Source organism: Carica papaya, chromosome 9, assembly GCF_054855325.1.
Source record: "Carica papaya isolate Zhongbai chromosome 9, ASM5485532v1, whole genome shotgun sequence".
NCBI lineage: Eukaryota > Viridiplantae > Streptophyta > Magnoliopsida > Brassicales > Caricaceae > Carica > Carica papaya.
The window spans coordinates 35,187,624-35,212,861 of NC_142317.1; the positions used below are offsets into that span (position 1 = coordinate 35,187,624).

The 25,238-nt window shown below is 34.3% G+C and overlaps 2 protein-coding genes and 1 pseudogene across 12 annotated transcripts; 2 read left to right on the top strand and 1 right to left on the bottom strand.

Annotated features, from left to right (window-relative positions):
• The first annotated feature begins 1,028 nt into the window (after positions 1-1,028).
• MTR4 (RNA helicase, ATP-dependent, SK12/DOB1 protein) lies at positions 1,029-12,454 on the top strand. The gene is made up of 14 exons (XM_088210893.1): positions 1,029-1,657; positions 1,980-2,180; positions 2,260-2,478; positions 3,488-3,826; positions 4,625-4,729; positions 5,509-5,619; positions 7,365-7,615; positions 7,725-7,848; positions 8,265-8,547; positions 8,650-8,804; positions 9,049-9,192; positions 9,281-9,513; positions 10,742-11,006; positions 11,852-12,454. The coding sequence occupies exons 1-14, from the start codon at positions 1,391-1,393 to the stop codon at positions 12,128-12,130; spliced, it is 2,976 nt and encodes a 991-aa protein (XP_088067019.1). The 5' UTR covers positions 1,029-1,390; the 3' UTR covers positions 12,131-12,454.
• A 1,128-nt stretch (positions 12,455-13,582) lies between these two features.
• Positions 13,583-24,366, top strand: LOC110807634 (putative pentatricopeptide repeat-containing protein At1g10330). Of its 11 annotated transcripts, none has more exons than XR_015816142.1 (8): positions 13,583-16,080; positions 17,235-17,433; positions 17,559-19,731; positions 20,520-20,698; positions 21,494-21,576; positions 21,665-21,896; positions 22,662-22,799; positions 23,647-24,366. XR_015816142.1 is itself a non-coding variant. In XM_088210894.1 (2 exons), the coding sequence occupies exon 1, from the start codon at positions 14,616-14,618 to the stop codon at positions 16,062-16,064; it is 1,449 nt and encodes a 482-aa protein (XP_088067020.1). In that variant the 5' UTR covers positions 13,583-14,615; the 3' UTR covers positions 16,065-16,080; positions 16,781-17,224. The 11 variants fall into 11 exon arrangements, 1 of the variants encoding a protein (XP_088067020.1); XR_015816141.1 differs by lacking the exons at positions 17,235-17,433; positions 17,559-19,731 and having other exon boundaries at positions 13,584-13,872; positions 14,290-14,415; positions 14,495-16,080; XR_015816140.1 differs by lacking the exons at positions 17,235-17,433; positions 17,559-19,731 and having other exon boundaries at positions 13,584-13,872; positions 14,317-14,415; positions 14,495-16,080.
• On the bottom strand, positions 18,140-18,850 carry LOC148240311 (DExH-box ATP-dependent RNA helicase DExH9 pseudogene; annotated as a pseudogene).
• Positions 24,367-25,238: the final 872 nt, after the last annotated feature.

A 25,238-nucleotide genomic window follows, 5' to 3' on the forward strand; every position in this document is an offset into this window, starting at 1 on the left:
GGAGTTACGAAGGTTTATGTTTGTCTTTTTAAATAAAAAAGAATTTGTTTTTAGTCATTTCATATAATTTATACAAAATCAAAAAGATATTGTAATGTCGAGTTGTTGTTATTAATTATTACATGATGACTTATGTAAAAGTTTAAATGAATAAATCTTGTGTGTGGGTTGAAGTTACATTGTCTTATTATACTTCAATAGTGATATTAGAAAACTCAGTGAATGAAAAAAGTGAATACAACTGTAGTGAATCAATATAGATTAAAAATATATTTATACAATCGTATATTATATGCTTTGATAATCATTAGGATTATTATAATCTACTAACATATTCTTGAGATTTCATAAATATTGATACAACGTTTATTAAAATTAATTTAAATATTTGAATTATACGTTATTAGTCTCTTTTGTCACAAAATATGTTTGAGTTCACTGGGCTTAAATGAATAAATATTGTGCGTGAGTTGAAGTTACATTTGTCTTATTCTACTTCAATAGTGATATCAGAAAACTCGATGAATGAAAAAAATGAATACAACTGCAGCGAATCAATGTAGATTAAAAATATATTTATACAATTGTATATTATACGCTTTGATGATCATTATGATCATTAAAGTTATAGAGTCGGATGAAGTTATGTTATGCGAGAGACATAAAAGATATAGTATAAGAACTAAAGCTAGAGAATTTGGAAGCACGAAAAAGATTATTTTTCGAAAGCAATTGATTATTCTACTTTGGAAGCATTTGTATCTAAAAAACTTCCGAAGTAGATTTAGAATTTTTAAAGAAATAAGATGTCAGAGCTTAGCAAAAAGCAAAAGATAAAAACTTTTAACACTTTACGGACTTGAAATGCTTCGCACGAAATTTGTACAGCCTGTTTCTGATTTTTCCCTCACGAACATCGACAACGATCAGTAAGATGCGTGTGCACGAAGAAAAAATAAGAGGTGTGACTAGGAACTGAGAAGATGGTTTGATCAATAGTATTGAAATTTAACTATGTAGTTTGTACAGTTGAGTAATTTAAGTATCTTAGTGTTTTTTTTCCAATTAATGGGTTTTACAGCAATAAGAACCCTAGTTCTTCTGTTTCCGGCCCTATTAGTATTTAAACCCTAACAAAAAAACACTCTTCCCGCCGCCGCTAACGACAGTGTATCTCTTCCCCATCCTCCGGTGCTTCTTCCTCATCGGACGCGGCGTTCCAGTTTTGGGTTGACTCATCATCCATAGTCTCCCTCGTCACCGAATCCTTCCGCAGTTATTTTCTCACTTTAGGGTAAATAGCAAAGCGGACAGCGGGTTCAGTGACTTACTAGGGTTTCTCTTAGGTTGAGGTTGTTATTTGGTTAATCCTTTTGCAGTCGGAGATTTAATGGCGTCTTTGAAGAGAAAGTTTGTTGAGGAAGCAGGGGGGGAGATTCCTCCTCCGCAGAAGCAGCAGAGGGAGAGTGTTCTTTTAACCGGGGATGGACCAGTGAGCTGTATCCATGATGTTTCTTACCCGGAGGGTTATGTTCCTCCTCCTCTTTCTGGCCCAGCAGCTCAAGAAGATTTGAAGCCTGCAAAGGAATTTCCATTCACTCTCGACCCTTTTCAGTCTGAAGCTATCAAGTGCCTTGATAATGGTGAGTCTGTAATGGTGAGTTCTTAATCCCTTACCTCTTTGTATGGGTAGTTCAAACCGAAGGAAAGAGAGAAGATATGTACGCTTGTATTTACTTTCTTTTGATTGATTAATGCTGCATGTAAATGTCGTTCTCTTTTGAGCTTATCTCTTGGCAAATTTTGCAAAAATAGACCTCGCATTAGCTGAGTGAATTCTTAAGTAGGATCATGTTGCGTATTTGTTAGTGGTGATTAGCATACTATGTAGGAGCTTTTATTTTTTTCTTGTTATGGGTTCTCTATACAGAAATTTTATGCAAAAGAAAATGATAGTTCAAAGTTGCAATTTATAATAGGTTTCAGCCCATACATCAGCCGGTAAGACTGTAGTAGCATTATATGCCATTGCTATGTCTTTGCGGAATAAGCAGCGGGTCATATATACTTCACCCATTAAGGCACTCAGCAACCAAAAGTATAGGGAATTCAAAGAAGAGTTCTCTGATGTTGGTTTGATCACTGGGGATGTAACAATTGATCCTAATGCTTCTTGCTTGGTAAGTCTTTTGACTAATTTGATTGTTGGATATTGAAATATTCTATCAATTGGTTTGCTTAGTTGCAGTTTGATTTCAGGTCATGACCACTGAAATCTGGCGTAGTATGCTGTACAAGGGTTCAGAGATTATGCGGGAAGTGGCTTGGATAATTTTTGATGAGGTACATTACATGCGTGATCGTGAGAGAGGTGTGGTATGGGAGGAGAGCATTGTTATGGCACCAAAGAAGTCTCGTTTTGTTTTTCTCTCAGCAACTGTTCCCAATGCAAAGGAGTTTGCTGATTGGGTTGCAAAGGTAATATCTCTTCTTTGTATGCTTATCTTCAGCATGTGCAGGACAGTTAGGCAGTTAGGTTCCACAGTAAGAACCTAGAATTTCCTATGAGCGCTCTGATTTTTTTTGATGGAGTTGTTTTCTTTATTTTATTTTATTTTTTAAATTTCAAGTAAACAATCAAATTAAGTTTCATTATCATGGCCAGGTGTTAACTATGAATATTACTTGCCAGGACTAAAAATAATTGGGATTTAACTTGGTGACAGATGAGGCGGTTGGAGGGTGATTACATTGCACTTCTCCTTAGTAGGTTTTAGTGTTCACCTGTCCTTATGCCACTTGTCTTTGTTTTTTCTTTTTCCCCCTGAACTTTTTCCTTTCCATAGTAATCTGCAAACACAGGGAAATGAAGAAAAGCATGATTAATAGAGAGGGTAAGAATTAATCTGTTAAGGAGTTTTTAATGCTTATATAGATATATTTGTGTGAACAACAAGTAGATTAAATGGATAGGAGTTATGTAGACCTTAGTTCTGTGACACTTTCTTCTCACTTCCCACCCTCTGCAAATCTTCCTATAGTAGATAGTTTCTAATTATTTAAATTGTATCATCCAGTCATTACATTCTTCTGTTCTGCATCAATATTGTGAATCGAGGGGTTTTCTTTAAGAGGATCTTAGGAAAAGCAATGGATTATCGGATACAGATTAATCAATTGTCTGGTGCAGCTGAAACTTGGGCATATAACATGCACATAATTGTGGGTTGAAATAGTGATGGTCTTTAATCATGCAAGAGATATTAGGTGTTGGATTCTACAGGAGCAGAAAGTTTTACTTCTATCATTGTCTTTATGCATTACCAAAGTGATGAACAAACTTCATAAACATTAGGGAGTTTTAGTATTTAACAGTCATGATAGTTCATCTCTTCAACCCTCAGTCTTTTCATATGATAGAGCATCTAAAGTGAACTTCTTTTTATGCTGGTTATTGGAAGAAAATATTTATTTGGTGTTATTGCAGGTCCATCGACAACCGTGTCACATTGTTTATACTGATTATCGGCCAACACCACTTCAGCATTATATTTCTCCTGCTGGAGGTGATGGTTCGTATTTGGTTGTGGACGAGAAGGGAAAATTTCGAGAAGACAACTTCCAGAGAGCTCTAAATGCACTAATTTCCCCTGGTGAGGGTGATAAGAAGAGACAGAGTGTAAAATCACAACAGGGTTTGACGATGAGCCGACTTGGTGAAGAAAGTGACATCTTCAAGATAGTGAAAATGATCATTCAACGTCAATATGACCCTGTCATACTTTTTAGTTTTAGCAAAAGGGAGTGCGAATTTCTTGCAATGCAGGTATTATTTTTTATTGCCATAAGGAATCTTTTTTTATTGGCATTATATGATTTATGCATGCTTCTTTCCTTTTTCAAATAAAAAGTGAAAAAAGGATTCACATGCTTTAGGTTGCCAATTTACTTCCTGGCATAACTGTTACTAGATTGGTACGAACCTCGGGACTAAAAATTGGTTGCCTGATCCCTGTTTATTCTGTATTATGTATGTATGAAATTTTTGTTTTACATTTAACATTACGCTGGAGTTGGGCAAGTGGATATTGGACCATAGATCTTTTGTCGTAACTATTTTTCTTTTTTAAATTATACCCTATGTATACCCTCTGCTTTTGTTGCCCTCTTTGATGCAAGATAATAATATTAAGTTATCTACTTAGGGAATTAGAGATAAAATCTAGATATCACACCTTCGATTGATTAGATATCATGCTTAATAATTCTTAAGCATGAAGCTTAAGGATTTGGTGGCATCATACAACCAGGAAGTTGAGAAAATTTTCAAAGAACCCTATTATCAAATAATTGGCCTCCCCATAAAAGTGAGATCATAAAGGTTTTAATAGTTCTTGCTAAGTAAGCTTTCCAAATAGGACTGAAATACAAAATCCTGATACTAATAAGAATAGGATACTAACTACCTAAAAAGTGAATAAGACAAATAGTTGTACATCTAAAGGCATTATAATTTTTAAGCTATCTAGTAAATGTGAAGCTAATCCATTTTGTGTCATTCTTGTTATTATTAATAGCTGGGAGATGCGGGCTGTTTACTTTGGCTTTCTTCTTTTCATTGTAGATGGCAAAGATGGATCTAAACGATGATGAGGAGAAAGAGAACATAGAGACAATCTTCACGAGTGCCATGGACATGCTTTCAGATGATGACAAGAAACTTCCACAGGTAAGCTCTCATTATTCTTTCCTTAAGTTGATATACTTTCCTATGGGAAGCTGTAAATGAATTTGCAATTTGGAATGTGTGTGCATGAGAACAATCGTATCTGTCTGATTTGTGGTATGAGTATATCTATCTTTGGGATAATGTAAATGTACACAGCAATTTGGTGCCTAAAATACTGGCATTTCTACTTGCAATCATTTTAAGCATATCTCTGCTTCCATAATTAGCCTCAATTGCATTTCAACTTTTAGAAGGAGCACCTACTGTTCTTCTTATATTCACTCATTGAGATTGGAAGAGTCAAAATTCAATGCAAATTAGAAGTGATTTGACGAATAAAAACTCATTTAAAAAGAGATTTGAGGGTTTGATTCCAGTAATCAAGCCTTAATGATACACAACAAGATAATACTATTCTTTTAGATAACATTTTTTTACTCTTTTAAATGTTTGTAAATTAACAACAAACAAAATTTTGTTGTTTACGTTTTTTATCGAACAGATAAAGCATTTTGGCATTAAATCTAATGTTTTAACAGAAGTGAAAATTTTTCTGTTTGGTCAGATGTGAAATTTATTTTGTTATGGGCCCTGCCGTTAATAGTGCATATAATTGTTATATATATTTTAGATATCTGTTTATTGTTATTTCCAGACCAAGGACATGGGAGTTAGCTATTTTTATATCTTTTGCTTGTATAAATGCTGGATGTTTTATATTTAACGTATATTATGTATATTTACTTATTGTCATTTCTTTATACATTATTTCTTTACAGGTATCAAACATGTTACCCCTTCTGAAACGGGGAATAGGCGTGCATCATTCTGGATTGCTTCCCATTCTGAAGGAAGTAATAGAGATACTATTTCAAGAAGGATTGATTAAGGTAGGATCTAGAACTTAAAGACTCACCCGCTATTATGCTCGCAAATGTGAGATTTTACATTAATAATGATAGCTTGATTTTTTTTCTTTTGGTAAATTCATCACTATATATCCTCTGACACTTCTTTTTCTACCCCTTTTTGTGCCTGTTTTATTTGTCTTTTGTATGTCTTTGTTATGTGTGTGCCCTTGTGCGTATGCATCTGCCTGCCAGTGCATGTATTTGCCTTGTTCTGGTATTTATCATTTTGATATAATTGTTTTATCTATGGGCTGTAGATTAATGGAAAACCAGAAATTTATTTGTGCTCCTGTTTGTGACAAATAATTTATTTGTTTTATCATTTTGATTCGTTAAGAGAGAATCCTTCAATCTCTAGAATAAGAAGGTACTTGAAATTTTAAAGAAATACTTCATTCATAATTCTGTTTGAAAAAGACAGCAATTTTATTTACGAAGTTAAGGTAGTTATCCTGGAAGTTATTCCTAGAATTTATCCTAACTACCTCTTGTGTTTATCTTAGACTTGTTCCTACATTTATTGATGCAGAACGGGCTAGTCTTGCATTTCTTAAATAAATTAGAAATTATAATTATATTAAATGCAAAACAACTATATTATATAGGAGTCTATTATTACATTATTCCCCGGAACCCCTTCTCTTCTCTTTCTTCGATTTCCATCTGGGTTTCTTTTCAGACTTCAAGCTTGAATCTGCCGGTGCCTCCCTTCCTCTTCTTCAGGCTGAGCATGATCACCAGAATGGCGATGGATTTTAAATCCTTCCCATGCTTCGATTTATCCCATCCTTCTTTAGTGAAAAATGGCCACGTGGAGAGATCAGAAGCCCGATCTCTTGTGTTAGGATTAATATTCTTAATTATAGTAGATTATTATTTTTCTAGTTTACTTCTACTTTGGAAAAGTTACTTAGAGATTTTTTTTTTAAGTAGAAAAGTTACTTAGAAATTATTGTAAATTACTTTGTAATTTCACTCATTATTATTCATTTAAGTATTCAATAATATTTTGGGAATTTCTCAGTTTTTTGATTGTATGATGCAATCAAACCCTTAAATATGATACTTAAGACTTCGTATATGTGATGTATGAGAAACTCTAGGTATGATGTTTAGGTTTTTTAGTCCTAATTGGACAAATCAACCCTATTTGTCTTATATCATACATATTCTTAGCTAATTCTTATTCACCATGCATAATAAAAATTTAGTGTAATAACCAAATACATATCTCAATCACACAATTTTCTTCCTCTTTATATATTCCTTATCAAAAGGTATAATCTGATTTTATATATTCTTACCTAATACTTATTCACCATGCATAATAAAAATTTACGGTATAATAACCAAATACATAATCTCAATCACACAATTTTCTTCCTCCTATATTCCTTATCAAAAGGTATAATCTGATTTTTGGAGTCATTAAACGTATTTTGTAATTTCTTTTTTGATAGTTTTTTATTTTTTGAAGAAAAATTGTCACAAGCTGAAGTTTATTAAAGATTTAGCTTGAGGGATAGTGTTAGAGAATGCAAAATATCCTGCATAATTTCTTATTCATTTGTATCCCATTAAATGTAATTTATTATTCCTTCAACACGAGAACAGGACCTCTGTTTCAGCTTTCTAGAACCAAAGCATGTTCATGTTGTAACACTGTTTATTCATTTACTTACTCCCTACTAGGTGAAGATGAGAGTTGACATATTTTCATTTAGTGTTTGTTCGCTACAGAGACCTTCAGCATTGGTTTAAACATGCCAGCCAAAACTGTTGTCTTTACCAATGTCCGTAAATTTGATGGAGACAAGTTTAGGTGGATATCCAGCGGAGAGTACATACAAATGAGTGGTCGTGCTGGTCGTCGAGGTATTGATAAGCGTGGTGTGTGCATCCTGATGTTGGATGAGAAGTTGGAACCATCTACTGCTAAAATGATGCTTAAAGGAAGTGCTGATTGTTTGAACAGGTATATATGGTGTTGCTAATGCTTCTCTTTTAATGGTTGAGAAGGTTACTCCAAGTTACTTTAAAGTTCCACATTCTTATTGTCTGATTGACCTTTCCATTTGCATCAGTGCCTTCCATTTAAGCTACAACATGCTGTTGAATCAAATGCGGTGCGAAGATGGTGATCCTGAAAATTTGCTTCGTAACTCATTTTATCAGTTTCAAGCTGACCGTGCTATTCCTGATCTTGAGGTTGGTTTATGAACAAAAAACAGACTTTTTACTTTCATCTTGCTTGAATTACAATTAATATTCAGAAACTTATGAGGAAGAATTAACCATTTAAAACTTCTTACTGAGTCAGACATGTATTGTTGGACCTGAAAAAGTTAATTTTAGGCCTCTAAATATGATATTTCTCACCACACAGCATGACTTTGCATCAATTGATGCGGAAGAGGACACTTATAAAAAACTCTATTTTGTTTTAACTGAGTTAATAAATGATGAAGCAAGAAGCCAGTAGTATATCTGCCTCTAACACATTCAGATATGCTCAAAGTTCCTCAATAATTTCTTGCTTTTTTTTGAGATAAAATAATTTCTTGCTTTGATATGTCCTTTTTAGATTTATACAGTCTCATCAATTCAACAGTACCGTCTTGCAGAAACAAATGAAGGTTCTTGAAGAAGAGAGAGATTCTATGATAATTGAAGAAGAAGATAGTTTGAAGAACTATTACAATTTGCTTCAACAATATAGAAGTTTGAAGAAGGATGTCCGTGATATTGTTCTTTCCCCAAAATACTGCATTCCCTTTTTGCGAGTTAACAGGGTTGTTTGTCTCGAGTGCTCTTTGACTGATGAGAAGTCACCATCTTTCTCAATTGAGGATCAGGATACATGGGGACTCATTGTCGACTTTCACAGAGTCAAAGATGTTTCTGAAGGTGAGAGAACTTAGAATTGCTTTTACTTGGAAAATCTTTTCCTATTTGATATTCATCAAAATGATGCACCAAGAATTGTGGAATTGTCCATGCTTGGTCCAGATGATGCAAATAGAAGACCAGAAGATGCAAGCTACACAATAGATGTTCTTACAAGATGTGTGATTAGTAAAGATGAGAGGGCGAAAAAAACGATTAAAATTCTCCCACTGAAAGGGCATGGAGAACCTGCTGTTGTCACTGTTCCTCTGTCTCAGGTTAATTGTGATCATGCTCTATTACTAATATGAAATTCTATTTTTTAGATAATTTTCTTTTGTGCAATAGGAGCAGTGAAATTTTGGTTGGGAAGTCATTTTATTTGATTTTATAGTTTTTTTTTTTTGTGAAAATCATTTGCTAAGGAATATGCTCTTGCATGATGCCTTTTCTAGTGTCTTAACTGGTTTCTTATTTGATACTAGAAATAATTTATCTAACAATTTTTTCTTCTGAATTCAGATTAAATTTTTAAGCAGTGCATGCATGAAGGTTTCTAAGGATCTTTTGCCCTTAGAAGCTCGAGAGAATGCTCTCAAAAAGCTTTCAGAATTTCTCCGTAGACATCCTCGTGGGCTTCCAATGGATCCTGAAGGAGACATGAAGGTACATTTTTTGTCTCTCCTCCAACTTAGCATGTCAATATCATTTCTGCTTTCTAAATTGAACTTAAGTGGGAAATTTATTTATTCAGATCCGGAGCAGCTCGTATAGAAAGGCTGTCAGGAGGTTGGAGGCGTTAGAGAGCCTATTTGAGAAGCATGCGATTGCCAAATCTCCACTCATTGAACAAAAGCTCAAAGTTTTACACATGAAAGAAGAGTTGACGGCCAAGATAAAATCAATTAAGAAGACTGTACGTTCTTCCACGACATTGGCTTTTAAAGATGAACTGAAGGCCAGAAAACGTGCTTTACGAAGGCTAGGGTAATAAACCTTTTCTTCAGAGAATAATTTGCAAGTACCTGCATGAGTAATGCTAGAGAGTACAACCTAGTTAACATACACATGCACGTAAATTTTTTCAGTTATCCATATGTATATGCTCTTCATTTATTTTGATAGAAAAATATAGAATAGTACAATACAGGAGGATTTGATGTCCTCCTAATCATAAAAAAAATGAAGACACAGGAGAAAAATGCCAGCTTCGTTTAATCGAGGATATGGTCGATCCCTATGTAAAGTAGACAGTGGGTAATCTTTCAGATGCCTATGTGCTTAGTCAATCCCTATGCAAAGTAGTTAATCCCTTGGGCCTTCTTCTTGTCCTGAGTAAAACGTTGTAGACTTTGCCAAAAGGGATTATTTAAGCAACATAATCTGGTTGATCCAAACTCATAACATCTCAATATAAGATTAAACAAGAAAAAGTTCCGGATTGGTTGTCTTGATAAGTTTGTGCTTGTGACAATCGTAACAAATTACTGATGCGAAATCACTTAGCTCTGTTGGCACGTTCCTTAGTAAGGTTTTCTCTTGGCTTGGTTTGAGCTTTCTTATGGCTTATGGATGAGCCATAAGAAAGGAAAAATGGGCATGGGATGAGCCTATGGCTTATGGATGAGCCATAGGCAGACAATCTATAGGTGTATGGTGTATGGGCTTTTAGGGATTTAACGGGTGATGGCTGGGTCGGTTAGCATGGAAATATGGGCTTGGGATGGTGTATATGTAAAGAGCAATATTGCTAACTTAATTCTTTTAACTGTTTTTTGGATTATTTGGAAAGAAAGGAATTCTAGAGCTTTTGAGGGTGTTGGGAGTAGTATGTACAAAATAAGGGATATGTGGATTCATTTTTTTGGGGCTGTTTTGTTAGAGTATGACATTATTAGTGATGAGAATTTTGGGAATGTCATTGATACGCTAACACTTACGTAAATTGTCCATGGTTGGTACTCCCTATTTTTGGTACTATGTTAATATATACCTCACTTGTTTATTTAAAAAAAGAATGGCTTATGGATGAGCAAAAAGGAAAAAAGATCATAACTAGATGTTGCAAGGATATGAAAATTTTAGTATGTTGTGGCATTGTTAAATTGCTGTCTTCAAATTACTTTTGTGCTCCCTTTTCTTTTGTGGATCTACTACATTACTACTAATGTTACTGTACATTATCATATGATTTTTGAAATGCATTTCGTTGCAGATACATCACCAGTGAAAATGTTGTTGAGTTGAAAGGGAAGGTTGCTTGTGAAATCAGTAGTGCTGATGAGTTGACCTTAACGGAACTCATGTTCAATGGGGTTTTAAAGGAAATAAAGGTGGAAGAAATGGTTTCCCTCCTTTCTTGTTTTGTGTGGCAAGAAAAGCTTCAAGATGCTGGAAAACCCAGGGAAGAGCTTGACTTGCTTTTTACCCAATTACAAGATACAGCGCGTCAGATTGCAAAAGTTCAGCTTGAATGCAAGGTATCTTTAATCCTTTTTTCTTAGTTTTTGTCTTTTTTATCAGGATATCCCCATTTTTACTATGGAGACTAGCCAATAGGGCATACATGCTAAAGACCTTAGCACATTGGTAATCTTTTTGTGTGTGTCTTTGATTTTGGTTTCATTACTTTGGATTTTTGATTTTGGGCCATGACTTAAATAGGACGGATGATTTTTGGAACATTGTTGATATGCTAACAAAGCTGCAGCTATTCTGTAATGGGTGACACTCCCTTGATGCTGTTATTTCAATGTATTTCTCATACTTTTAATCTAAAAAAAAATTGGCGTGTAAAAAATAAATGGGTAAATGGGCTTGGACTACACGAGTTACGAAGAAAAATTGAAGGATATACCTGCAGAAAAATGTTACTTTAACATATAAAACACAGCACCTTTTTGACAGTTGAAATATGTTCAGCTTTATTTTTGTTGAGAAACATACTAATTTTTACCTGTGGTGCCTGCTATCTCTGCTTTGCTTCAAAACACTTCACCATTGGATACGAAAGAAAGTACCTACTTAGCTTTAAAATCAATGATATAGATATCTTTTAAATCCATCGGCTAGAAAGACAAAGAATGATTCTCCTTTGAGAGATTACGAAGTAGAAATAAGAAATGCCCTTTCCTGTATCTGTATGCGTATCTATTTATTTCTACAAATTGTATTACAGTATTTCTGTTTTGTAAATGTTGGCATCATGCTGCAATAGCACGAGCATTCAAATTATTTATGATTGGCATTTGGTATCGTAATTCTGGACATAATTCATTTCAGTTTCATCAAATGAATGTTTTTTTTTTTTCATTTTGTATCACAGATCCAAATTGATGTGGAGGGTTTTGTAAGTTCATTTCGGCCAGATATCATGGAGGCTGTGTATGCTTGGGCAAAAGGATCCAAGTTCTATGAGATCATGGAAATGACACCAGTTTTTGAGGGCAGCTTAATCAGAGCAATTAGGAGACTAGAGGAAGTTCTTCAGCAGCTTATTCTAGCGGCAAAATCCATTGGAGAGACAGAGCTCGAGGCGAAATTTGAAGAGTCAGTCTCAAAAATCAAGAGAGACATTGTGTTCGCAGGATCTCTCTACTTGTAGTTTCATTTCATTCCATCCCGGGGTTAACGAATATGATCCTGATCTACAATTCAAATGCGCGTATTATTGTATTACTTATGCACAGAAGATGATCAGGATCAAGCACTTCAAAAGTCTGAAGTGATCAAGTGGCGGAGTTATTGCACAAGGGAAGACAATTTTCATAATGATGTTGCGAGCACGTAAAGTTCAAGGGAAGAGAATATTTCTCCCGTGTCTTGTAAATTAATCATCGTGAGAAATTTATATTGAAAATTAATGTAGAAATTATAATTTATTTTATTTATTAGTTTAAATTTAAATATAATTTATTTTTTAATTAAATTTATTGTATTTTTATTTTTAAAATATCATGTAATTAGTGATTAAAAGATTTGATTTGTACTTAATTTTTACATAGTGGTAAATTATTTTTTAAAAATTTAATTTAAATATAAATTTATTTAAAAATATTTTAAATTCTTAAAATTTTAAGTCGGTGAAATGAATAAAAATTGATTTTTTTTTTTTAATCTAAAAAAGTCCAACAATTAGAGAAGAAGCGAAGATAGGAGCATCGAAGTGAAATATGAGAATTTTCGAAGAGGGTAATTTCTAATTATTGTCAATGAACTGAATCTTCACGGTTAATATTATAGCTTTGTTTTCTTCGATTGTTAGGATTTGTTGTATTTTAATTTTTAGTGTATAGATTTTACACTCTAAAATATTAATTTTGTTAACGTTAAAGTTTTTCTTTTTAAGAATTTTCGAAAAGGGTAATTTATGATTATTGTCAGTGAATTGAACTTTTACGGTTAATGTTATAGTTTTGCTTTCTTCGGGTGTTAGGGTTGGTTGTATTTTAATTTTTACTGTATAGATTTTACATTTTAAAATATTAATTTTGTTAACGTTTAAAGTTTTTTTTTTTTTTTTTTGTCTAAGTTGCGTTTATAAATCTTATAGAGTCGATTTGAATGAACGTACACAGTACTAAAAATTGAATACAAATTTAACCCATATTGAAAGACGAGATATTCTTTACGAGATATTTTTTTTGTTAAGTTTATTAAAATGTAATAATTGTTATTAATTCTAAGCCTAGAAAATAAATAATAAAATAGAAATAATTATTCTTAATTTTTGGTTGAAATTAGATTTTTTTTTTAAAAGACTTGAAAGAAGCATGGAAAAAAAAACTTGGGTAAATTTATAACAAATAAAGAATATTAAAAATTAAAATATAATAAAAAAATATATTATAAATTAAATTGTAATAAATGTTAAATTTGAGAATTAATTTAATAATTTATTTTAAATTATACAAAAAATAGTAAGTAATTTGAATTTAAATTTAAATTTAGACAACCTAAAGTTATCTTTTTTTTTTGAATTAAAATAGAAAATTACATTAAATATATATTTTTAATAATTACATTAATTAATTTATATTTAAATAAATAGGAAATAGCAGACGCCGAGGACGTGTTGGGAGAGAACTGTGTTGTTCTCGTGATCCTTCCCCTGACTTCCGTGGAATCTCTCGGCGGGTTCAGTGAGTTACTCGGTTAATCCTTTCGCACTCGAAGATTTAACTGCGTCTTTGAAGAGAAAGTTGGTTGAAGACGCAGGAGGGGAGAGGGTTATATTCCTCCTCCTCTTTCTGTGTCCAGCAGCTCAAGAAGATTTGAAGCCTGCCAAGGAATTTCCATTCAGTCTCGACCCTTTTCAGTCTGAAGCTATCAAGTGCCTTGATAATGGTGAGTATGTAGTGGCGAGTTCTTAATCCCTTACCTCTTTGTGTGAGTAATTCAAACCGGAGGAAAGAGAGAAGATATCTGTTGTTTGCACGTGTGTATTTACTTTCTTTTTTGATTAATGCTGTATGTAAATGTGTTTTTCTTTTGAGCTTAACTCTTGAAAATTTTTGCAAAAACAGACCTTGCATTAGCTGAATGAATTCTTAAGTAGGATTATGTTGCTTATTTGTTAGTGGTGATTAGCATATTATGTAGGAGCTTTGATTTTTTCTTGTTATGGGTTCTCTATACAGAAATTTTCTGCAAAAGAAAATAATAGTTCCAAGTTGCAATTTATAATAGGTTTCAGCCCATACATCAGCCGGTAAAACTGTAGTAGCATTATATGCCATTTATATGTCTTTTTGGAATTAGCAGTGGATAATATACACTTTACCCATTAAGGCACTCAGCAACCAAAAGTATAGGGAATTTAAAGAAGAATTCTCTGATGTTGGTTTGATGACTGGGGATGTAACAATTGATCCTAATGCTTCTTGCTTGGTAAGTCCTTTGGCTAATTTGATTGTTGGGTATTGAAATATTCTATCAAGTTCTTTGTTTAGTTGCTGTTTGATTTCAGGTCATGACCACTGAAATCTAGCGTAGTATGCTGTACAAGGGTTCAGAGATTATGCGGGAAGTGGCTTGGCAAATATGAACAAGAATCCTGAGGATTCAGAGATGCAGGTAATCAAGTTTTGATGTTAAAGCTTCTGGTGACAGGTGGGTGTTCTGGATTTTCAAGTCCCGAGCTTCTTCTCCAACTCCTCCAGCATTTCAGCCACTGTCCCAACCAGATCAAACAGATTCATTCCCTTCTTATCACCCACGGCTTTTTCCTCAACCACACTTCTTCATGGAAGACTGTTCTCATTTACAACACTCTCATTCGATCTTATCTCTCCATGGGACTCTCTCGTACTTCTTTACTACTTTTCACCCACATGATTGCACATGGACTTTCACCAAACCATCTCACTTTCCCATCCCTAATCAAGGCTGCTTCTTGTTCTCCCTCATCTGGCCCAATTGTCCATGCTCAGGCTCTCAAATGGGGTGTTTTACGCGACCTATTTGTGCAAACTTCATTCGTGAGATTGTATTCTGAAGTGAGTAACATACGCAGTGCACGTAAGATGTTTGTGGAGATTCCCCATCCATGTATTGTGGCATGTAATGCTTTACTTGACGCTTTTGGGAGGAATGGAGACATGGGTTCTGCTTTTCTGTATTTCGAGAGTATGCCCCAGAAGGATGTGGTTTCATGGACGAGTGTTATTAATGGGTTCGTGATGAATGGACGCTTTGTTGATGCATTGCGACTTTTTGCAAAGATGATGGTTCACGAGGATGTGGTCAGTGGTTCCGTAAAGCCTAATGAGGCTACATTTGTCACTGTGCTGTCTTCTTGTGCTAATTTAGATGGAACTGGTCTTTATCAAGGGAAGCAGATACATGGATATTTTATTAAGAATGAGTTCAGTTTGAGTGCTGTCATGGGGACTGCGTTGGTAGATTTGTATGGAAAGGCAGGTTGTTTGGAGACTGCAATAAGAGTATTCAATCGGATAGAGGTTAAAGAGGTTTTCACTTGGAATGCAATGATTTCTTCGCTTGCCTGTCATGGCAGGGCGAAGCAAGCTCTATGTATGTTTGAGAAGATGAAAGCGCAAGGATTTTCCCCCAATGAGGTTACCTTTGTTGCTATTCTTACTGCTTGTGCTCGAGCTAAACTTGTTGACTTGGGTTTGAAGTTGTTTCGGTCAATGTCACGTCGATATGGGGTTGTACCAATAATGGAGCATTATGGTTGTGTTGTTGATCTCATGGGCAGAGCAGGACTTCTGAGAGACGCAGTTGAATTTGTAATTAGCATGCCCTTCCTGCCTGATGCCTCTGTTTTGGGAGCTCTTTTTGGTGCTTGTAAGATTCATGGGGACGTTCAGTTGGGAAATGAAGTAGGAAAGAAGCTCCTTGAATTACAGCCAAAACATTGTGGCCGATATGTGGTGTTGTCAAATATAAATGCTGTTGGGGAAAGGTGGGGAGATGCCGCTGATTGGAGGAAAGTGATGGCAGAGTCTAAAATCAGAAAAATTCCAGCATGTAGTTTAATTGGTTCCATCAAAGTTGATTCACTGAGCGGATAATTTGTCTATTAATCAGGTACTACATGTTTGTGCACAAGAGATAACACTCACACAAATGTCATTTACCTATTGACTGAATTTGAGTAAGGTTTCTACATCTAGGATTCTGATTTGATTATCTTTTTTTCCTTTAGTTGTAAGATTAACCTAGTATATGGGAATACAGATACTAGAAGGGATTTTTAGGTCATAATTTCTATAAGTGAGAATTGATAGATTTGGTTAACTAATGAGTTGTCTATGCAAATATGAAGCAAATTTTATATGTGAGTGAGTGAGTGATAATACACGTAAAACCTTATTAGAATCGTTTTATGTGTGGAATCGATTCTTCCGGAAGGAATAGAGACATGGGTATGTTTTTTTAGTCAGAAAGCTTTCCTAGGAAGGATGTATTAATGGATTAGGTATTAGTAATTAGTTTGTGAATCGCTTTTACTAAGGGAATTAGGTTTTTTCATAGATGATGATGCATGAGGATGAAGCTGGAGGCTTTGTAAAGCTCGTTTTAATTATTATGCTAATTTAAATTGGGGTGGAACTTATAAAAGGAAGCATTTTTACTGTCAGGGATGAGATTTTTTTTCAGGTATTTGTATGGGTGATAAATGTATGGGGAGACTAATTAAGATTAGAGTATCTAATTGAATGGAACTTAAAATAGATTATTTAATATCTTAAACATTTGGAACTTAAAAGATTTCCCTGGGTAACAGTGATGGTGAGCCACTTTGGAATCTCACAAGAAAGGGTTCCGTACGGTTAAATCATGGTATACCGAGAGCGATGATACTCGTCATGCATACCCGTACAAACAAATTTGGAAGGTTGAGCTCCCTCTGCAGGTTTCATTCTTTGCATGGGAAGCTAGCAGGGAGTGTTTTTCAATGATTGATATACTCAGGAGAAGGTGTTTAGTCCTGGTTAATGCATGCTACTTCTGTATACTAGCTGTATATAAACGTTGTTTTCTTTTGATCTTAACTCTTGGCAAATTTTGCAAAAATAGACCTCGCATCAGCTGAGTGAACTTTTGAGTTGGATCATGTTGCCTATTTGTTAGTTGCGATTAACATAGTATATAGGAGCTTGAGTTTTCTTGTTATGTGTTCTTTGTACAGATATTTTCTGCAAAAGAAAATAATTGCTCCAATTTGCAATTTATCGTAGGTTTCAGCTCATACGTCAGCCGGTAAAACTGTAGTAGCATTATATATCATTGCTATGTCTTTGTAGAATAAGCAGCGGGTCATATACACTTCACCCATTAAGGCTCAGCTACCAAAAGTATATGGAATTAAAAGAAGAGTTCTCTGATGTTGGTTTGGTGACTCGGGATGTAACAATTGATCCTAATGCTTCTTGCTTGGTAAGTCCTTTGGCTAATTTGATTGTTGGGTATTGAAATATTCTATCAATTGTTTTGCTTAGTTGTAGTTTGATTTCAAGTCATGACCACTGAAATCTGGCATAGTATTGTGTTCAAATGTTCAGAGATTATGCGGGAAATGGCTTGGATAATTTTTGATGTGGTAAATTACATGCATGATCACTAAAGAGATGTAGCATGGGAGGAGAGCATTGTTATGGTACCAAAGAACTCTCATTTTGTTTTTCTCTCAGCAATTGTTCCCAATGCAAAGGAATTTGCTGATAGGTTGCAAAGGTAATTTCTCTTCTTAGTGCGCTTATCTTCGGCATGCCCAAAAGGGTTAGGCAATTAGGTTCCACACCAAGAACCTAGACTTTCTCATGAGAGCTTTGATATCTTTTTTGATAGAGTTGTTTTCTTTATTTTTTAAAATTTGAAGTAAACAATTAAATTAAGTTTCATTATCATGGCCAGATGTTAACTTTGAGTTTTACTTGCCAGGACTAAAAATATATTGGGATTTGACTTGGTAACAAATGAGGCCGTTGGAGGGTGATTACATTGCACTTCTCTTTAGTAGGTTTTAGTGCTCACCTGTCCTTATGCCGCTTGTCTCTGTTTTTTCTTTTTCCCCCTAAACTTTTTCCTTTCCTTAGTAACCCGCAAACACAGGGAAATGAAGAAAAGCAGGAGAAGGTGCAACCTAATCAGCTTCCAACTGCCTCATCTGTTACCAAGTTAAATCCCAATATATTTTTAGTCCTGACAAGTAAAACTCAAAGTTAACTTCTCACCACGATAATGAAAATTTAATTGTTTACTTCAACTTAGAAAAAAAAGAAAACAACTCTATCAACCCAAAAAAAAAAATTGAAGTTCTAGTAAGCAAGTCTAGGTTCTTAGTGTCGAACCTAACTGCCTAACCGTTCTGCGCATGCTGAAGATAAGAATACTAAGAAGAGAAATTACCTTAGCAACCCAATCAACAAATTCCTTGGCATTGGGAACAGTTGCTGAGAGGAAAACAAAACGAGAGTTCTTTGGTGCCATAACAATGTTCTCCTCCCATACCACACCTCTCTCACGATCTTGCATGTAATGTACCTCATCAAAAATTTCCCAAGCCACTTCCCGCATAATCTCTGAACCTTTGTACAACATACTACGCCAGATTTCAGTGGTCATGACCTGAAATCAAACTGCAACTAAGCAAACCAATTGATAGGATATTTTAATACCCAACAATCAAATTAGCGAAATGACTTACCAAGCAAGAAGCATTAGGATCAATTGCTACATCCCCAGTCATCAAACCAACATCAGAGAACTCTTCTTTGAATTCCTTATACATTTGGTTGCTGAGTGCCTTAACGGGTGAAGTGTATATGACCCGCTGCTTATTTCGCGAAGACATAGCAATGGTGTATAATGCTACTACAGTTTTACCAACTGATGTATAGGCTGAAATCTATGATAAATTACAAGTTTGAGATATTATTTTTTTTACAAAAAATATCTGTACAAAGAACTCATAACAAGAAAACTCAAACTCCTATAGAGTATGTTAATCACCACTAACAAATAGGCAACATGATCCTACTGAAAAGTTTACTCAGTTGATGCAAGGTCTGTTTTCTCAAAATTTGCCAGGACTTAGCTCAAAAGAAAAAGGCATTTACATACACTATTAAATCAATGAAAATAAATTAAATACACATGTACAAAACAACAAATATCTTCTCCCTTTCCTTCGGTTTGAATTACCCATATGAAGAGGTAAGGGATTAAGAACTCACCATAACAGGCTCACATTATCAAGGCACTTGATAGCTCCAGTCATCATTGTCATGTTAGTTCTGCTATTCAACCCTTAGTCTTTCCATATGATAGAGCATGTAAAATGAACTTCTTTTATGCTGGTTATTGGAAGAAAATATTTATTTGGTGTTATTGCGGATCCACCAACAACCATGTCACATTGTTTATACTAATTACCAACCAACACCGCTTCAGCATTATATTTTTCCTGCTGGAGGTGATGGTTTGTATTTGGTTGTGGACAAGAAGGGAAAATTTCGAGAAGATAGCTTCCAAAAAATTTTAAATGCTCTAATTCTCCCTAGTGTGGGTGAAAAGAAGAGACAGAGTGTAAAATCACAATAGGGTTTGATGGTGAGCAGACTTGGTGAAGAAAGTAACATCTTCAAGATGGTGAAAATTATCATTCAACGTCAGAATGACCCCGTCATACTTTTTAGTTTTAGCAAAAGGGAGTGTGAATTTCTTGCAATGCAGGTATGTTTTTATTGCCATAAGGAATCTGTTTTTTTGAGCGGTAATGGTCAAATTCATTGGCATTTATGATTTATGCATGCTTCTTTCCTTTTCAAATAAAAAATGAGAAAAGGTTTCGCATGCTTTAGGTTGCCAATTTACTTCCTAGCGTAACTGTTACTAGATTGGTACAAACCTCGTGACTAAAACATTGGTTGCCTGATCGTTGTTTATTTCTGTATTACATATGGAATTTTTGTTTTACATTTAGCATTAGGCTGGAGTTAGGCAAGTTGATATTGTATCATATATCATTGTCATTACTATTTTTCTTTTTTAAGTTATACCCTATGCTTTTGTTGCCCTCTTTGATGCAAGACAATTAATGTTAATTTATTTACTTGGGGATTTGGAGATAAATCTAGATTTCACACATGTGATTGATTAGATATCGTGCTTAGTAATTCTTAAGCATGAAGCTTAAGGATTTGGTTGCATCATACAATCAGGAAATTGAGAAAATTCTCAAAGAACCCTGTTGTCAAATAATTGGCTTCCCCGTAAAAGTGATTTATAGTGCTTGCTAAGTAAGCTTTCCAAATAGGACTGAGATACAAGATACTGATAGTAATAAGAATAGGATACTAAATACCTAAAAATGAATAAGACAAATAGGTGTATATCTAAAAGCATTATAATTTTTAATCTATCTAGTAAATCTAAAGCTAATCCATTTTGTGTCATTCTTGTTATCACTAATAGCTGGGAGATGTGAGCTGTTTATTTTGGCCCTCTTCTTTTCATTGTAGATGGCAAAGATGGATCTAAATGATGATGAGGAGAAAGAGAACATAGAAACAATCTTCACGAGTGCCATGTGTAGATGGCAAAGATGGATCTAAATGATGATGAGGAGAAAGAGAACATAGAAACAATCTTCACGAGTGCCATGTACATACTTTCAGATGATGACAAGAAACTTCTACAGGCAAGCTGTCATTATTCTTCCCTTAAGTTGATGTACTTTCCTAAACGGGAAGTTGCAAATGAATTTGCAATTGGAATGACTGTGCATGAGAATAATCATATCTGTCTGATTTTGTGGTATGAGTGTATCATCTTTAGGATAATGTAAATGTACACAGAACAATTTGGTGCCTAAAATGCTAGTATTTCTGTTGCAGTCATTTTAAGCATATTTCTGCTTCCATAATTAGCCTCAGTTGCATTTCAACTTTTAGGGGTACTTACTGTTCTTATATTCAATCGTAGAGATTGAAAGAATCAATTCAAATTCAATGCAAATTAGAAGTGACTTTGATGAATAAAAACTCATTTAAAAAGAAATTTGAGAGTTTGATTCCAACAATCAAGCCTTAACGGTAAACAATAAGATAATACTCTTTTTTTATGTAATTTTTTTTTAACTTTTTTAAGAGTTTGTAAATTAACAATAAACAAATTTTATGAGTTTAAAATTTTGTTGTTTATGTTTTTTATCCAACAGATAAAGCATTTTGGTATTAAATCTAATGTTTTAACGGAGTGAAAATTTTTCTGTTTGGTCAAATGCGAGATTTATTTTGTTATGGGCCTTGCAACTAGTAGTGTATATAATTGTTATATATATCTTAGATATCTGTTTATTGTTATTCCCTGACCAAGGACATGGGAGTTGACTATTTTTATATCTTTTACTTGTATAAATGTTGGGTGTTTTATATTTAATGTATATTATGTATAAATACTCATTGTCATTTCTTTGTACATTATTTCTTTACAGGTATCAAACATGTTGCCCCTCCTGAAACGTGGAATAGGCGTGCATCACTCTGGATTGCTTTCCATTCTGAAGGAGATATGAAGGTACATCATTTGTCTCTCCTCTAACTTAGCATGTCAAAGTTATTTCTGCTTTCTAAATTGAACTTAAATGAGAAATTTATTTATTTAGATCCAGAGCAGCTCGTATAGAAAGGCTGTCAGGAGGTTGGAGGCTTTAGAGAGCCTATTTGAGAAGCATGCAATTGCCAAGTCTCCACTCATTGAACAAAAGCTCAAAGTTTTACACATGAAAGAAGAGTTGACAGCCAAGATAAAATCAATTAAGAAGACTGTATGTTCTTCCACGACATTGGCTTTTAAAGGTGAAAAAAGGCCAGAAAACATGTTTTACGAAGGCTAGGGTAATAAATCTTTTCTTCAGCGAATAACTTGCAAGTACCTGCATGAGTAATTAATTTGCTAGAGAGTACAACCTAGTTAACATTCACATGCACGTAATTTTTTCAGTTATCCATATGTATATGCTCTTCATTTATTTGGATAGAAAAAAAATAGAATAGTACAATACAGGAGGATTTGATGTCCTCCTAATCGTAGAAAAAAATAAAGACACAGGAGAAAATGGCAGCTTCATTTAATCGAGGATACAGTCGATCCTTATGTAAACTAGACAGTGGGTAGTCTTTCAGATGCCTATGTGCTTAGTCAATCCCTATGCAAAGTTGTTAATCCCTTGGGCCTTCTTCTTGGCCTGAGTAAAACTTCATAGACTTTGCCAAAAGGGATTATTTAAGCAACATAATCTGGTTGATCCAAACTCATACATCTCAATATAAGTTCCGGATTGGTTGTCTCTCAATTTGTTCGTGCTTGTGACAATCTCAACAAATTACTGATGCCAAATCACTTAGCTCTGTTGGCACGTTCCTCACTAAGGTTTTCTCGTGGCTTGGTTTGAGCTTTCTTATGGCTTATGGATGAGCAAAAAGGACAAAAGATCAGTACTAGATGTTGCAAGGATATAAAAATTTTAGTAGGTTGTGGCATTGTTAAATTGCTTTCTTCAAATTACTTTTATGGTCCCTTTTTTTGTGGATCTTACTACATTACTACTAATGTTACTGTACATCATCATCTTATTATTTTTGAAATGCATTTCGTTGCAGATACATCACCAGTGACAATGTTTTGTGTGGCAAGAAAAGCTTCAAGACACTGCAAAACCCAGGGAAGAGCTTGACTTGCTTTTTACCCAATTACAAGATACAGCGAGTCAGATTGCCAAAGTTCAGCTTGAATGCAAGGTATCTTTAATCCTTTTTTCTTAGTTTTTGTCTTTTTTATCAGGATATCCCCATTTTTACTGTGGAGACTAGCCTATGGCATACATGCTAAAGGCCTTAGCACATTGGGAATCTTTTTGTGTGTGTCTTTGATTTTGGTTTCATTACTTTGGATTTTTGATTTTGGCCCATGACTTGGATAGGATGGATGATTTTGGGAACATTGTTGATATTCTAACAAAGCTGCAACTATTCTGTAAATCGTTGATGCTGTTATTTCAACGTATTTCTTATACTTTTTATTTAAAGAAAAAATTTGGCGTGTGAAAAAGAGATGGGTAAATGGCCTTGGACTACACGAGTTAAGAAGAAAAATTGAAGGATAGTTACCTGCAGAAAAATGTTACTTCAACATATAAAACGCAGCACCTTTTTGGAGTTGAAATATGTTCAGCTTTATTTTTGTTGAGAAACATACTAATTTTTACCTTTTTTCCTGTGGTGCCTGCTATCTCTGCTTTGCTTCAAAACACTTCACCACTGGATATGAAAGAAAGTACCTATTTAGCTTTACAATCAATGATAGAGATATCTTTTAAATCCAACGGCTAGAAAGACAAAGAATGATTCTACTTTGAGAGGTTACGAGGTAGAATTAACAAACACCCTTTCCTGAATCTGTATGCATATCTATTTATTTCTAGAAATTGTATTACAGCACTTCTGTTTTGTAAGTGTTTGCAGCATGCCGCAGTAGCATGAGCATTCAAATTATTTATGATTGGCATTTGGTATCGTAATTCTGGACATGATTCATTTCAGTAGCATCAAATGAATGCTTTTTTTATTTATTTATTTTGTATCACAGATCCAAATTGATGTGGAGGGTTTTGTAAGTTCATTTCGGCCAGATATCATGGAGGCTGTGTATGCTTGGGCAAAAGGATCCAAGTTCTACCAGATCATGGAAATGACACCAGTTTTTGAGGGCAGCTTGATCAGAGCAATTAGGAGACTAGGGGAAGTTCTTCAGCAGATTATTCTAGCGGCAAAATCCATTGGAGAAACAGAGCTCGAGGCGAAATTTGAAGAGGCAGTGTCCAAAATCAAGAGAGACATTATGTTTGCAGCGTCTCTCTACTTGTAGTTTCAGTTCATTCCATCATGCCACTAACAAATATGATCCTCGTCTGCATTTCAAATGGGTATTTCTGTATTATTTCCGCATAGAAGATGGTCGGGTCAAAGACTTCAAAAATCTGAAACAATTGACTGCAAGAATATTGCACAATGGTAGACGATTTTCATAATGATATTGCAACCATGTAAAATCAAGAGGCGAGGCTATTTCTCCATGACACAGTTGCAAATTAATCCTCGTGAAAAATTAGCGGAGAAAGGAAGATAGAAGGATCGAATTGACATATAAGAATTTTCAAAGAGAGTAATTTATGATTATTGTCCATAAATTGAAGAGTGTAATTTGCGATTGTCAATGAGTTGAACCTTTACCGTTAGTGTATAGATTTTATAGCTTAAAATATTAATTTTGTTCTCGATTTTGTTAATGTTAAAGTTCTTTCGTCAAGTTGAGTTAATAATTCTTTCAGAATTGGTTTAAATATACACAACAGTAAAAACCGAATACGAATTTGACCTATACGAAGAGAAGATTTTCTCTATATGAAATTTGTCAAAAATAATTATCAACGAACTTTTTTTAATTTATTAATACAATTATTGTATAGATTTAATAAGATAATTAATTTTATTGGTTGAGTTTATTAAAATTTAATAACTGTTATTAATTTAAAACTCAGAAAATAAAAGACTTTTTCTTAATTTTTTGTTTAAATTAGATTTAAAAGAATATATATATGAATTAAAAGAAGCATGAAAAAAAAAAAAACTTTTGGGTGAATTTATATCATACTGAATATATCAAGTACAAAAATGTCAATTTGATCCAAAATAATTTGGGACTAAAATCCCATCTTGTAATTAACAAATATGAACAAGAATGCTAATAATATATGAAGTGGGCAGATGGTGGACACGAAAAGGCATGTAATCAAGTTTTGATTTTAAAGCTTCTGGTAACAGGTGGGTTTTCTGGATATTCAAGTCCAGAGCTTCTTCTCCAACTCCTCCAGTATTTCATCCACTGTCCCAACCAGATCAAACAGATTCGTTCCCTTCTTATCACCCGCGGCTTTCTCCTCAACCACACTTCTTCATGGAACACCGTTCTCATTTACAACACCCTCATTCGATCTTATCTCTCTACGGGACTCTCTCGTACTTCTTTACTACTTTTCACCCGCATGATTGCGCACGGACTTTCACCAAACCATCTCACTTTCCCATCTCTAATCAAAGCTGCTTCTTGCTTCCCTCATATGGCTCAATTCTCCATGCTCAGGCTCTCAAATGGGGTGTTTTATGCGACCCATATGTGCA